At 37.8% G+C, this 15,893-nt stretch overlaps 1 protein-coding gene and 1 long non-coding RNA gene across 2 annotated transcripts in view; one reads left to right on the top strand and one right to left on the bottom strand.

Moving 5' to 3' along the window:
- Positions 1 to 1,269: 1,269 nt before the first annotated feature.
- LOC307159631 (uncharacterized protein) overlaps positions 1,270 to 15,893 on the bottom strand; it is a 732,752-nt gene continuing 718,128 nt past the window's right edge. Inside the window, exons 25-27 of the mRNA XM_079873101.1 lie at positions 4,345 to 4,518; positions 3,951 to 4,112; positions 1,270 to 2,493 (exon numbers count right to left, since the gene is read on the bottom strand). Coding sequence (XP_079729227.1) covers positions 2,283 to 2,493; positions 3,951 to 4,112; positions 4,345 to 4,518 — 547 coding nt within the window. The 3' untranslated portion in view covers positions 1,270 to 2,282. The remainder of the gene's footprint in view (positions 2,494 to 3,950; positions 4,113 to 4,344; positions 4,519 to 15,893) is intronic.
- On the top strand, positions 7,618 to 13,302 carry LOC307159729. Its single transcript, XR_013821437.1, has 4 exons — positions 7,618 to 7,684; positions 7,774 to 7,834; positions 12,694 to 12,812; positions 12,937 to 13,302. It is a non-coding gene; the product is annotated as an uncharacterized lncRNA (long non-coding RNA).

Raw genomic sequence — 15,893 nt, 5'->3', positions numbered from 1 at the left:
TTTCATTTGTGCAGGGTCCAGCATATCCTCCTCATGCCCATCGTCATCTGCCCCTTCACCCGAGTGGCTTTCAGTAACAGAGAACTGAGACTCACTAGGAACTGAAGGAAGACAGTATGCACCAGAGACATGCAAAGCTGTAGAGTATTTGTGCTTTCTAGATTGGTGGGACGTGAAAATGATCGATCACAGTTTTTGAAGGGGCAATGCACCTGCTCTCTTTTTGAAATGGGAAATTGAAGGTGACCCAAAAGATCTGAAAGATCAATCAACTGTTTCTGACAGTTTGTAACTTCACATGTGAAGGGTCCCTGCAGAGACCAGAAGATGACTGCCGATGATGACGGTAAACATGACATTTAAATGCGTTGTAATTTCTGAAGCGTAACTTACAACCTGCCATGCAACATGCATATAGGTAATGTGCCTCATTTCTGTGTAGCCCTTGATGTTGTACATAATCTTTTAGAGTTTTCACAGAAACACTACAACTATTACAAGTGTAGTCTGCAAACATCTTTACATGGTCCAATGATCACCTTTTTCCACTGATCTTGATTTTAGCAGCTCACACAACTTATCTGCAGGGAGAAACAAAAACAAGCATGTAAGTGTATAGGACATGTTAAGAAATCTACAAATATTCTAAGAAATGTATTGATAAATGTATCTAAAGTACTGAATACTTTCCGTCTGACCAGTGAATCCCTATTAGTTTATGTGCTCCTGTTTCAGTGTTTGTGCTTCAGTGACGACAGCGTTTTAATTTTGAGTGGCGATTAAAGTTGGCATGAAAGCAATATTGTATATGTGAAAATGTCCCATTGGATTGTAGGAAGTTGGGCATTGCAGGGGGTGAGTTAGCGTTTTTGATTAAAGATTACAAGGGCATATTAATATATAAAAAAAATATAATATTGTGCATGGATAACTCATTTATAATAAGCACTGCTAATTATTTCATTAATATATGCATTAATTCATTGCTAGACTGAACATTGAGATGTGTTCACTGCATTTATTTAGTGTGTATGTATGCATATCTATGTCACATGACAAAACAAATGACATTTTGTTTCTTTTACTGAAATATATAATTTTCAGTTAAAAAAGTAATATAATTAAGTATTGGTCAGCATTTATCATTATAATTGTGTGTAAGTGTTGGGGTGGGCTAGCAATGCAATTCTTTCTGGGGTAATCTTTATTTTTAAGGAGGGATATTTACATTGTTGGAGTATAAAATCAGCAGTTTTCTCCAAAGGCGAGATCATCAGCCGCCCGTCTCCTCTGTGCAGACATTACACACATTACACACGCTGAGGAGAACTGCTCTAGGCTGGCGAGTTACTGATGTTATTAAGTGTTAGTGCACCTGTCACTCATAACTTATAGTTACATACAAGATCAGGGAAAGATACCAGTTCTTTAACAATGAACAATCATAATGACAATAAACTAAACAAAATAAGAAAACATAAATATCATGGGTTTGCGTATCATAGTATGAGATTATATACACAGGGGGAAAAGCACAATTACAAGGTTAAAAATATTCGAATAATTGATCATAATACATAAAAAAAAAAGTTTATTATTTATAAACCCGAGGGATGAAACGAGTTAAACATAAATGAGATTTAAGCCACTTTTGCTTGTAAGTGAAACATTTTGCATATAAAATAAAGAAATTAACAACATATTCAAGAGATGACGATTTTGGGTTTTTATAATAAAAAATAATATCTTTAAGGATAAAACTGTGGGTAACATTATAGGGTTAAAATATAAGAACTTAAATCAACCCTAAATGTATTGGTTAAACTACAATCACAAAATAAAAAAATAAATGGGCACTTGATCAGAGTCACAAATGTATTCCAAAACATAGATTTTACAAAAAAAATCTATAAATAATATTTTTTTGTATAAGACATGTACAACTTCACATAAAATATCAATGAAATATACAAATCAGAATCAACAATACATTCCCAATTCCACAACTTGGATTTCACACAAAACTAAATAGATATTTATAATAATGAATTATTATATTAATTATTATAAATAATTATTATTCATACTAAACCAACATTGATCATTCAATATCACGTTTCTAAAACGCATGCTAACACACACGCTGCTTTATTTAATTGTGAAGTCTGAGTCTCTTCCACCTTTATGAAACACATTTACACATGTATTTCTCCTCATAGACAGTAGAGAGACTCTTCTGTGGATCACCTGATGGTTTCTGCTCCTCTCAGGATCATTTCACACTACGATATAACACATCTATCAGAGTTTGGTGATCGACCTTTACCAGGGATGTTTGGTGATCGACCTTTATCAGGGATGTTTGGTGATCGATCTTCATCAGGGATGTTTGGTGATCGATCTTCATCAGGGATGTTTGGTGATCGACCTTTACCAGGGATGTTTGGTGATCGACCTTTATTAGGGATGTTTGGTGATCGATCTTCATCTACTCTGTAAAGTGGAACAGAAGAGAAAACAATCAGAGTTCAGTGGAACAAAGTGCAAAATATTATATTTCAATTACTGTTTTTTTTGTTTTTGTTTTGTAAAAAATATTTAAATTGAATTCCTGTAATCAGATTAATTACTGACAATACATGATCTTGGATAGATATTTGTGTTTTTAAATATAATATATGTAAAGCATGAATCATATGTGTGTGTGTGTGTGTGTGTGTGTGTGTATGTGTCGGTGCAACTCCTACTGAGTCTCTGTAAAGGAGAAACTAATGAGTGTACGGCGTATGGAATAAACCACAGGGAGCAAATACAAATGTTATTTTGAGTTCAAACACAAACCTTTAGTTAAAGCCGTTTGTCCTCTAGTTTAAACATGTTTGTAGGCTCTTAGTAAATAACTGAGAGTAAAGTAAGTGTAAAGTTGTCACAGTAAAAACACACTAGAGACAGAGACATTCCTCATGTGAGCTGGACGCTGGGAGCTGAAGCTGGAACTGCACTGATTTTAGCAGGAGTGCAGCGTTTTCCTACAGTCTGACCAAGTCTGTTTTCACACTGAAATGATTCACTTCTACTGTTAATAAAGCAGGTGTTGATGTTGTAGTGGATTTTTTCCTAAATCCCGACTATCTAGCGTCTACAAATCGACACTTAATAAATAAAACTGTTGCGTCTACAATCGACACTTAATAACCTTTACAACTGGCCGAGTTTCTAAGTAACTTGCTTCCCTAAACTGACCAGTTTAAGCAGAAATTAACAGACAGACTTTCAGCAAATGTCCTTTAAATGCTTTAATAACGGCCGGGAGAGTCTTCGAGCAGTTCTCAGAGAAACTCTCCCAAGAAGAATCAAGGCCGGAGGATCTCAGACAAATTCCATTGAGAAATCCCACCGTAAAACACAGATACAACAGGTTTTATAGAATCGAGGTATGGCATAAATGTCAGGCTGCATTACATAATTTCCCCATTATTTGATTGGTTCTTCATATGCAAACCCCTCTGTTACTAGGTAAAGCAAACTTTGTTTTAATGATGACTTCATTTGTTAATCACAAGATTCTAACAGACTGTCTAGTTTCATTTCCCAAACTATGTTATTTGTACACACATATGCACACACTCAAAGACACAAGTTTTCCATTGGTTTCGTACAGTACATCCTGTTCAGATGTTAGATGTTAAATAAGGTTAGATGTTAGAAACATGGTTAGTTTAATATACAGTTTAAAATTTCTACGACAATGTATAAAGCTGTGACAGTGAGCTTTTGTTCTCTTTCCTTCTTTGTGTTAAACATTTCAATAACTTCACATTTTGTTCTCACACAAACCCTTTGTTGCAATAAAGCTTAATGATAATTTCCTTTCACGAATGTTTGAAAGGTTTGTTCACATATCAGAGGTAAATGAAGATCTCTTTAATATCTCAGTGATGTTTCCTCACCTCAGGACACAGTTTGAGTCTCGTAGCTCGTCTCTGAGTCGCTGCTGTGAGTCTTCTATATTATTGAGTCTCAGCTCAAGCTCTTTTAGAAACTGCAGTGCTTTTGAGTTAGTCAAAGACTGAGTTAGAGAAGAAACATCTGTAATGCCACAGCAATATAGTCTAGAAAGACACAAACAGAGGAAGAGAGATTATCTTACAAATCATGAATGTGAAGAATTTTACACAAATATAATGTGAACTCAGACTCACTGTGAGATATTGAGAATAAAGTGTTTTAGTTTAAAAAACCCAGAAAGTGCACTGCTATAAACAATGAAACATAAGCCCTGCTGTCTTCAAATAAATAAACTTCAGTCACACTGTAATTGCTGTACAGTATAATGAGACTAACTGTAGTTTCTCCAGCTTGAGTTGTGGGTTCATCAGTAGATCACTGAGGTTTTTCACTCCAGAGTCTCCTAGTTTATTCCTGCTCAGGTCCAGCTCTCTCAGGTGTGACGGGTTTGATTTCAGAGCTGAAGTCAGGATGAGACTCTGTTTCTCTGTAATACTGCAATCACTCAGACTGAAGACAGAAAGAGAAAATGACTCAGATCTATGATGATCAACTAACGTGTTCATCTTCATCCAGCAGACTTTTGCTGACAAATAAACAGGGATATCAAGGTAAAGGTAACATGGAGAAAGACTACACATTGTTCATTTAAATATACTACCAACACTGTAACAATACAAAGGTTGAAATTGTTGATGTATTCATGTTTACACATTCATTTCATTTTTAAAGGGTCATGAAACCCCAAAACACATTTTTTGATGATGTGACGCGTGACCTTTCCAACGTGATGATGTAATACGTGGCACATCTCAGAGATAGTACAATACGGGCATTTGTGGTTAAAAAGTATATGTATGTATATATACCCCCTTTTTTTGAATATGTTGGGAAGTTGACCTTCCCAGACAATCCTGAGTAAACTTAGTGTCCCACGTTTTTTGCTGCAAATGACTGGCCAGTAGTTCTTGGACCGTCACTCACAGCTATTAGTTAATGTGGGTTTTTTTTGTTAGTTTTTTCCCTTCATTGTTACTATTGAAGGGTTAAAATTTAAGAATCTATTTTAGATATGCTTCCTTACATAACATCACAGTGAAGAATACTGATTTTAGCTTTTAAGGTTAAGATCTCAGCAAAGTTGCAATTCCTGTTTTCTTTAATGGCTCTTTGAGCCCCAGTTTCACTCAGACTGATGGGATTAGCACACGAATGATTCACTGAGAATCTCACCTTTTGTTACCTTAACCTGTATACTCATTTACATGCTTTGTTTGAATTTGTCTCCACCCCCAAAAGTCCCTCCTTCTAAAATGCCTATAAGACACCATGTAAAGTTATGTTAGACAGATCATGTTGGAAGTTTCTACAGCCGCGTACAGAGGAGTTCTCAATAAAGAATAACTTCAGTTGAACGCGATCCCGACTGTCTCACTGGTCTCTGCTTTGAAGAAAGAAAAACTTTACAACACTATGTTGTTTGTCGTTTATTTTTGTTGATTCTTGGTGTTTATGTTTTTGTATATTTTTTCTTTGTATGTGCAGGGGAACTTTGTTAGTTCTTATTTCATGTTCAAAATTTAATAAAGAGATTGATGAAAAAAAAGAAGTATATTCTGTATATATATATAAACCAAAATACAGCGAATAGTCTTCTTGGTGCGCTTACTTTTGAAAGTCAACATTTAGATTATGTGAACTAAGTTAAATGCATTGTAAAGGCCTAGGTCACTCTGGAATAAATCACAACGTGTTTCATGATAAAGAGTGACTTTAGTTTACAGTCCGGAAAATACAGTAGGTTATAGTAAATTATTTCACGGACCCCCTGGCACTTGAGGACTGAAAGCCTCATAAGAAAGCCCCGTCGAGGCTCTTCCCCGGTGCGGGTCGTGTCGAGCCATTCACTGCATGAAAAGTGGGATTTTCGTCAGTAATCGCGGCACTGTAGATTGTCGTGGAAGTTCAGGATTACGACTGCACACAGCAATTTGCAGGCAACACCGAAAACTGACGTGAATTGTGGGAAATTGACGTGGAACTTGCGTGGCAGTTGTCCCCCCATGACCCGCCTCCCCCTTATTCTAGGGGAGGCTTTAACATGTAAATGAAAATGCTGTGAGCTATACAAATGCAAATCAGGGCAGGGGGAGTTTTACCCCAGGTAACATTTTTCTAAAAGGTATTTACTTCATTCTAAGAAAATCTCTGGTATAAATAGATCAGGCTCAGTATAGCCTAATTATAGACTCTTACATTTTAGCTTAAATTGATATATTTAATGAAAGTAGCTAGATTAGTTACTATGTGTCATTAGCAATGGCCAATGTTATGTAAAAAAGACACAAAACCATTTATTTGAACAATTAATTTCAATCAGGCTTTGCCACAAAGGTAAAATGTGCATTCCATGCAAACAGCATCACAATCTCCGAGTGCTCAACCACTGTGCATAATACAACTGTTCACGAACAGAAGATTGTATTTGACTCATGCTGCATACACATACGCAATGACAAGAATTATGCCTACTGTACATATAGAGTTACAACTACGATTAGAGTTGTTTGCATAAAATGTACCGTGAACATTCGCATGTTTGCCCTGTGATAGGCCACATTTTATCTCTATAAATACTATTTTCTCAATTCTGTGCATATATTTTTACTTACTTAGATCAATTGACATGATGCTGATAATGACGACATTGTGTGTAAGTGACGTTTTTCTATTCTGGCCTAGTAGTAGTGTAAATATACCTCGTTTCTATTTTGCATTAAAAATAGGCTTGTTTGAGATGAGCAAAATCTGCGCAGAACCGATCACCGGTGATCAGCGCGAGATGCATGCCGGTTAGAAATGTGTCCGAGTATGGTCCGCCTTGCTCTGATGTCATGCTGACGTATGTCAAAAATCTCTCGCGATCGCAAGGATTCTGCAGTCGAGCGCAGTTGCTCTCCACCGACTGCGCTGATCAAAAGCACGATGGGAAACGACTTGCTGACGACACAGCTTAATGCTCATTGGTTTAAACAACTGTGATGTATTGTTCTCTTTTAAAATGTTTGATTTTAAAACTCTAATATCAGGTTTTATGTGTATATGTTATGTGTGAATATTCCCAAACTATCTGACAGTGCGATCTCTTTGGGTTATGCAATTTAATTTTTATAAAAAAATTAAATAAATAAAAACACATATGTCTGTATTAAAGAAAAAAATTATTGATAAACATGTATTTGGAATGGAATTAAATAACAAGTACTTTGGGTGTCTTGTTCATTTTATTTATTTTCATATAAAAGCAACAGAACTTGAATTACATCCAGTTTATTAGCAACAATGTGCACAAGCGTGAATCCCGCGATATCCATCTTTGATCTCACAGGTGTCAGATCCACTACGAGAAGAGAGATCTGTCCGGCTTGCCTGCGCTTTTTTCACTCCTCCCCTCACTGCAGCCGCCTACTCTCGGCTACATTTCAGGCGAGGCAAGGCGCATCTCAAACAAGCCTAATGTTTGTGGCCCCTTTAAGAAATCCCTCTCTTCTCGCGATACTATTCACTTGTGCTGGACGCGTGCGCGCGACCAGAGAAGCCATTTTACACTGTTCAGGAGAGCTCCATGACGGCGCGTGCATCGATCGGATTCTGTGTTATACGTTCTTCTTTCTTGGTAAATATTACTCCAATATCTTTAATATGCACAAATAAGTTGTGAAGCGAAGTTAAAACAACATTTGATGTGTACATTTTTGTTTATAGATTTATTTGGAGCGCATGTGTGACGAGTGAACCTCGTGGTGATCGGACGGTAAAGGATTGGGTATGTACGTTTCATGGTTTATGGGGGAAATTACTGATGGCATGTTTATTTGATAAATCTGTTAATGAGTTGAATCTATATTCTTTGATTATACAGTATAACTTTATGGTTTAATGCATATTTCTGGTTCCGCATGGCATGATTAAACGCGGGTTGTGGCTTTGTTAAAGTGCTTTTATTTCTCTTGTAACTTAGGCCTACCTCACCACTGCCGTATTCCAGTTTGTGTTATCGTATTTAATTGTAACATATTTTGGTTTGGAGAAATCAATTTAAATCTGACCTGTTGCAGTGTATTACACTGTATTTCAGTTTGAATTGAGTTAAGTATTCTGTGGATTTGGGCATTGATCCACTGGTTAAACTTTTTGTGACATTTGATTGTCATCTTCAAATTTACTGTAAACTGTTTCTACATCATCATCATCATCATCATCATCATATTCTTTATTCAGGACATGCATAAAAAATGGTCCATAGCACTATACAAACACATAGTAATAATAATAAAAATAAAAAATAAAAATAAAATCTACAACAGTCAGCAGTCAAAATTCCACAGACACAAAGAGTTCAAATATTAGCATATAGACTAAGACGCCAATGGTTCCACAATCTCGAAGTGAACCTAACTGCACTCAATGCAGGGTTCACTAGTGTTGCGATGATGCTGTTATATGACTCTGCTAATCTACACATACATCTGTACATGAGATTCCTGAGTACAGCAGGACACGAAAATACATTAACACTTACACACGTTTAGCTCGCACTGCCCCATCGTGGTAATTTAAGCAGCAGCAAATCCATCAAACCATCATTGTATGCCACATTGAGTTTCTGCATACTGCTTTTTTTATAGCGCCGCCACAAGTGGGCAGTATACATCGGAGTGCAAAAAGCTTTAAAAAGTGTAGTCTTCAAAGATCGTGAACACATACACATAAATTTGCGATTCAGCATATTACCTTGTGCATACAACATACAATACTGTTTATGAATGTCCCTATCATCAGACAGGTCATCAGTTATATAATGTCCTAACTATTTGACCTCATCACACACTTTAAGTAAAATACCCGACAGATAAAAGGCAGGAAATAAGAGATTATTGTCCTCCCTGCTTCTAACAATCATTATATTACTCTTCTTAGAATTGAACGTAATATCAAAGTCTGAGCCATATTGAGAACATACCCTTAGTAGCTGTTGAAGGCCAGCACTATATGGACAAAGAATGACCAGGTCATCCGCGTACATGAGGTGGTTAATAATGGTGTCCCCAACCATACAGCCTGTTCCACATTTGTTTAACAACTTTGATAGATCATCCATATAAATATTAAAGAGAAAGGGAGATAAGATGCTTCCCTGCCTAACTCCATTACTTACATTAAATGAGGCAGACATAAAGTTACCCCATTTCACATATTAACTGATGGGCATACCAAAAGGCCAAGATTCTCACTAAATATTTGGGAGCCCCTCTGTTATGCAATTTGTAGAATAATTTCTCATGATTTACCCGATCAAAGGCTTTAGAAGCGTCAATAAAACACATAAAGATTGTTGAATTATGCCTGTTATATAAATCTAGAACCTCCTTTAGGGCAAAAATACACATATCAGTGCCATGTTTAGGTTTGAAGCCAAACTGATTATCAGAAGTCAAGACAAAATGTTCTAGCCAATTCAGTATAATCCTCTCCAAAACCTTGGATAAAATACTGGCTAAAGCTATAGGCCTGTAATTATCCAAGCTGTTGATCTTACCAGCTTTTTCTTTAATGATAGGCACTAATGTGACAGATAAAATAGAATCAGGTAAAATACCATGGACTAACAACCCAGTAAAACAAAAAGCAATTAGGGGACAGAGTTTTCTACTTGCAAATTTTAAATGCTCCGCAGATATCTCATCCATACCGCATGCCTTATTATCCTTTAGCAACATAATTGCGTCATATATTTCTTGAGGTAGAACAGTTGCATCTTCATTACTGTCAGTGTCAATATCACCCATTATAAAATATTTACTTTTTACACAATTAAACAGCTCATTGTAATGTTTCTGCCACAACTGAGTAATTTCTTCCGAGCCATTGACACCATCAATATTCGTTGGTAACGATGTTTTACAGTTATTCAGTCTTTTGATTTCTTTCCAGAACTCAATAGGACTGTTATATTGCAGCTTTCTTGCCAGAGAGTCCGACCTCATTGTGTTTTCCTTCCTCTTAATGAAACGTAGAGCATATTTAAACTTTGCATTTGCCTGTTTCTTGTGTTCAAATAAGGGACCCTGTTTATGTCTACCTGACTCATCCCATGCTTTATAAGCCCTTCTTGCCTCGGCATGTATCTCCTCCACATAGTCATTCCAACCTGGCTTGACTTTGTACAATCTGTGTGTCTTATACAGGGGCCTGCTCGAAACAAGGAGGGACTTCACAATATTCTCATACAGGGTGCACAGCTCAATACCATGTTGAGGATTCTTGCAATTAATATCATAACATGCCATAGAATCTTTAGGTAATTCAATGTTATTCAACAAGATGTCAGACTGAATATAATATTCTTTAAGGTCCTCCTCCTTCAGATTAGACCAATCTATTTTCCCCACACACGTTATCTACAGACACAAAAGCAGGTATATCGCCTAAACTTACAGAAAAAGAAAAAGGCACATGATCAGTAGTGGCAAATTCGTAATTAATTTTTATGGCCTCTATAGAATCATGTGCGTCAGCCGTGCAAATGCAGTGGTCTAGCCATGAAGTTGTGTGCCATGCCTCACTGATATAGGTGTAGCTACTATCAGGCAGGAGCACTTTACTAGAAAGAATTAAACCATTATCAAAACAGAACTGCATTAAATGTTTGGCAAATAAAGCACTGCCATCAGAAACATCTGCATTCATGTCACCCACAATAAAGAAGCACGTGGAAGCATTATCTTGAATGAAAGACATAACACAAGCCAGCCTATTAAGATATTCCTCTTCATTTTGAGAACACTCATAGGGTGTGTAAATGTTTAAGATAATGAAGTTTTTATCACCACAATTAAACTCCATTCCTATGGCCCAATCAACATCCAGTCTAACCACCTTAACCAGCTGATCATATTTTTTATGCCATAACAGGGCAACACCACCAGGTATTCTACCATGAACAATTCTGGTACTCAGGTCAGTAGTAGATTCACCCGCCCCATAAAAGTCTTTATGCAGGGAATTAAGACCCTCTAAGTCCTGCTTTGGTAAAAAAGTTTCTTGAACTCATAGTACATCACAGGCCTCCAAGAGTTTATCCACTACTAGGCGGCGCGATTTGTCTGCTTCACTATGCCCAACGCGCAGTCCTTGTGCGTTATATGACACGATATTGATATTCATCTATGTTTATTAATCCCGGGCCACAGCCTGACTGCTGATCCCCTGTGGAGCTACAGGTATAAGAACAGACACAGAGCGCTGCTGCTTTTGGCCAGCCTCTCCTCCTGATCTATGGGCCGCGCTGCCACTGTTAACTTTGGGTCTGCGAGCCTCAAAATAGCGACGTACATAGATAGATTTCATCAACTGCGTTACATTGAGCAGTAACATGAAACGAACTGAATCTGTTGCGGGTAGAATCAATCTTCCGACACGTCACAGAATTGCCTAGTTTTTCAGTCAGATAATCACGCAGAGTGACCGCATCAAGATCCGGGGAAAATCTAGTCGCAAAGACACTCACCAGCTTAGTTTGAATTACTGGAATGTTACTCACTGTGCCGGTACCAACTATTCCCATTCTGCGCTCTCGCTTTAGACGGGTCTGCGTGCTGCCATCAGGTATCGGTTGCATGGCCACTTTTGGGGGCTTCTGAGGCTTACGCCTCCCTTCCTTCACGACAATATTCCATGCTGGGGACGGAGGTTGGATACTCATAGCCTCTCCCAGAGACTGTCGGACAAGACCCGCCGACCCCTGCGTTTCTCTCTCCTGAGATCCTGACGCATCACCAGCCCGGTCAGAAACTCCGCGGATTTCCTCAATATCCGTCATCCGGCGATCTAGAGCCGCAGTAGCCGCACCAAGGTTTTCACTCACGCTTGCCTGCGTTTCCAGAACTCCCCTTAAAGTAGACACTTCCCGACTCAATCGTTCCATCCTGCCGAGTAACGCCGAGGCATCCATGTTGCCAAACCCAACAGGTGGAAGTTCATCCAGGAAGTGTGAGACAAACCTGGGAATGTTTTCACCGCGCTCATTGAGCAATTTCAAACAGTCCTTGATATTATTAACGTCCTTCTGAGCGCCTTTGTGTTTGACATTGCGTTGCGTTGTCGGGCACAATTCAAACAGAAGTCTCTTGGAATGCTCAATCCAGTCAGAGGAGAAATTGTTTGAGGCTAGCAAACAATTTCATCCTGTGATAGTGTCTTGATTTTAATAGAAATAAAATTTAAAAACTCATCTTCCACTATCACTTTCCCATTAGAGGTTTCATACACCTCGGGTTTTGTACGAGAACATACAGCTCCAGCAGCACGCAACACCGCCGCAGCCGCCATCAATAATTATTATTAAGTTGGCTTAATCTCGCCTTTAGCTAAATTTAGCAAACATTGAGTAATTCAAGTAGTCATATCAAGCCAATTATCTGTTTTTAAACCATCTAAACAACTGACCTATAAACAAATTCATCAATGAAGCTGTGAATAGAACCCCAATTTCAAAAAGCATAGTTTACTTCCGGTGTGTATTTCTTCAGTTTCACCCGGTTGCATTTTTTCTCCTTTATTGTTTAATTTTACTGTGACTTATGTTGTTCTTATTAATATCACTCTCATTTAATTGTTTTCCAGCTGCCTTTAAGACATATTACGCAACAGTGCGCAGGAGCTTCAGGTACAAACAACCAGATCTTGCATTGCAGGCGGAAGCTGTGGAGAATTCAGCTCGGAGTCGAGCGAGAAGAAAGACGGTAAGATTTATTAGATTAGATTCGTTTTTGGTCAATGTGACTATTTTTCAGGCGCATTAATAGATGTGTGTTGTCCATACGCAGTGCATTGCGCAATACTGATTGTCTTTATTGTTTTTTACAGCTGCTAGAAGCGAGACAGAGTGTGCTAGCTGAGGATGAGGTGGGCCTTTGGAAGTGCGCGACCTGATGTCTGATGAGGAAGACGGCATCGTCGGCGGGGTGTCTGGATGGATTGTGCGACCTCCGTCCTTTCTCAGCCAGGAGCTCACCGAGCTCTGTGCCACGCTGCAGTCGAGATTAGAGGCGACTCCAAAGTACAGGGCAACGCACCACAGACGTCTGCAAAATGGACCGAATTCAGACAGAATGCTGCTAGTTACCTACAGCTCTAAAGCAGAAAACACACACTTCACGGTGCTGTGGGATTTTGGGCTTCTCATGAGCTTCCCATTTGTTGTGTGGGCAAATCTCCTATGCTTTGTACATATATGATATATGCAGGGGCGGCATTAAGCATCTGGGGGCCCGTTTCAATAACTAATATGGGGCCCTGCCCACATAAAATGTAAACATGAGCAGAAAAAGGATTCTTGTTGGCTTGCATCATATTTTATTACACGCACTTTCAGCTTCATGAACAGGCACCACTGGCATATGTACGTTTCATTTCCTATTCAAATTATTTCCCTGCTAAAAAAAAAAAAAAAAAAAAACGCTTTAACTAGGGATGTGCACGAATTTTCGAATATTCGATCTGTAATTATTATTCGAAAAATAAAATACTATTCGAATCTGATCGAATTTATGAAGCCGTAAATACTTTGTGGGTCGTAAATGCAGTGAATCCCTGATGAATCCCAAGCACTAACTCGCAGTTATAATTAAATGCACTGGGTGGCACTGTGGCGCTTGTTTAACAAGTTGTTTGTATTTGATCATAATGTCGTCGACTGCCTCGCGAAGTTTGGAATTACTAGTCGAAAATGAGGTTACTAAATGATTTTACCAAATGGAATTACTTTTGATCAAATGAATTAATTAATCTGGAGTTATAATATCATCACCACAATGAGAAATCACATGAAATCCAAACAGCAGTCGACTGAGGAAAGACAGCTGTCCATCACTGCATCACGACTGCAGGTAAGCAGCTGTAGTGCGAGTGATCCGAGATGATAACTTATCTAATAGCAAAATGATTTTGAGACATATTCTTCCTTTAAGTTTTCTTTGAGAGAGGTTTAAGAACAGAAAACGCAGTTTGCAGTATAACAGAATAACAGTTTGCGCTGCTTGAGCTTATATCCTTTTGTTCTTTATATTTTTTTGTTTACACAGGCCTACTGTTTAATGTTTTCAATTAAAAGAAAACTTTAACATATATTGTAAGATTGTTGTGTATATTGCAAGCTTGTTGTGTATATTGCCTAATCGTAAGCTTCTTCAGAAATGGTGAAAAAAAAAACGTAAAAAAAAACGTCTTTTCGTTAAACGTCATTTAAATAAACGAGTATTCGAATTTTATGAGCCCGAATATTCGAATGCAATATTTTTGAAAAATGCCCATCCCTAGTTTTAACCTTATGGAAAAAAGGCAAAGTATAAACACATAAACTACCGGTATTTATTTACTTCAGATCACCGTTCGCGGGGGCGGTAAACGGTCGCCATGGTAACCGCGGCGCGACTCAAGTTCGACCAATCAGAGACGTCAGTGATTTGCTTAGAATTATGGGTATTGTAGTATTTCTCCAGAAGATCGCAAATAACAAGGTTGATTTTTATACTTTGTGGCTTTTATAGGAGCAGAAACTTTCGTTTCACAACCTCGTAGCTCGTGGTCAATCTAACTTGGATGGTTTAGGGGTCTCCAACCTTTTTTAGCTACTTTTTAAAAATGAAAGTGGCCGAGAGCTATATGCAATAATTAAATCTCTTAAATAATGTCTCATAACTCTCATATTAACAACTATGCTAACTGTTTTAGACCTAAACGAGTTATTGTAGGCCTATATATGTCACCCTTAATTGAAATAAAAAAATATTATACTGTAAAAACACATAATTATTGTTGATTTTATAGTGCATCATAACTAGAGATGAAATGGTATGAAAATGTAATTTCATGATTATAGTGAGCAAAATGAGCATGGTTATCACATAATCCTGTTCAAAAAGTACTAATACTATACACCAGGGTGGGAATTATGTAATTTTAGGGGCAAGGCCATTTGGCCTCCACCTTTTCTTTTTTTTTAGGGGCACCAAGGCCATATGACAGGGCACAAAGGCCATTGAGTACAATTCGATGGTTTTCCCATTCAGATTGATACCATAACATCCTAATTTGGAATAAGACATGGATTATGACTTTTTTAATTAAAAAAAAAATGAATGAGAGAGAGAGAGAGCGCCATTACATCCAGAAGGTATACACCCTCACACAACAATAGAAACAACATAAATGTCAATAAAAGCATTCAGAAACAACACAAATGCCAATAAAAGCATTCAAAATATTCATTCAGTCCTCTATATATCATGTGAGTGTGTGAGAGAGAACCATTTCACCCAGAAGGTATACACCCTCACAATCATTATTGCTTAGCGCTCAACGCAGTTTGCTTCGTGCTCCACTCAAATCGCCCCCCGCTCGCTCCAAAAAAGAAAAAAAATCTACATGTATATCACTTGTAGCGGTCCCCAAGCTTTTTTGCGCCACAGATCGGTTTAATATCAGACTATATTTTCACGGACCGGCCTTCAAGGTGTGGCGGATAAATACAACAAAATAAAAAATTTTTTTTTTTTAGCCTATAATAATAAACGTGAATCCAATGTGTGGGCCTATAGCAACTTTATTAGCAGCGTCCTCTAACATTGCGCCTAAAAACAACTGAGAAAGTCTGAACACAAACAAAATGCCCCCAAAAGAAAAGAATCTCTATGTTTTCGGTGCTGATGATATGTAAGGGGGCGCTGCTGCCAATAAATCACCTAAAAGCTGTCACAAGGAACCGGCAAAATTAATGATTATGAATATGTAAAATATAGCAGGAGACATTTTAACTGTTTAGC

This window comes from Squalius cephalus (genome assembly GCF_949319135.1).
Source record: "Squalius cephalus genome assembly, chromosome: 1".
NCBI classification, from domain to species: Eukaryota; Metazoa; Chordata; class Actinopteri; order Cypriniformes; family Leuciscidae; genus Squalius; species Squalius cephalus.
This window is presented reverse-complemented; position numbering and strand designations above follow the sequence as displayed.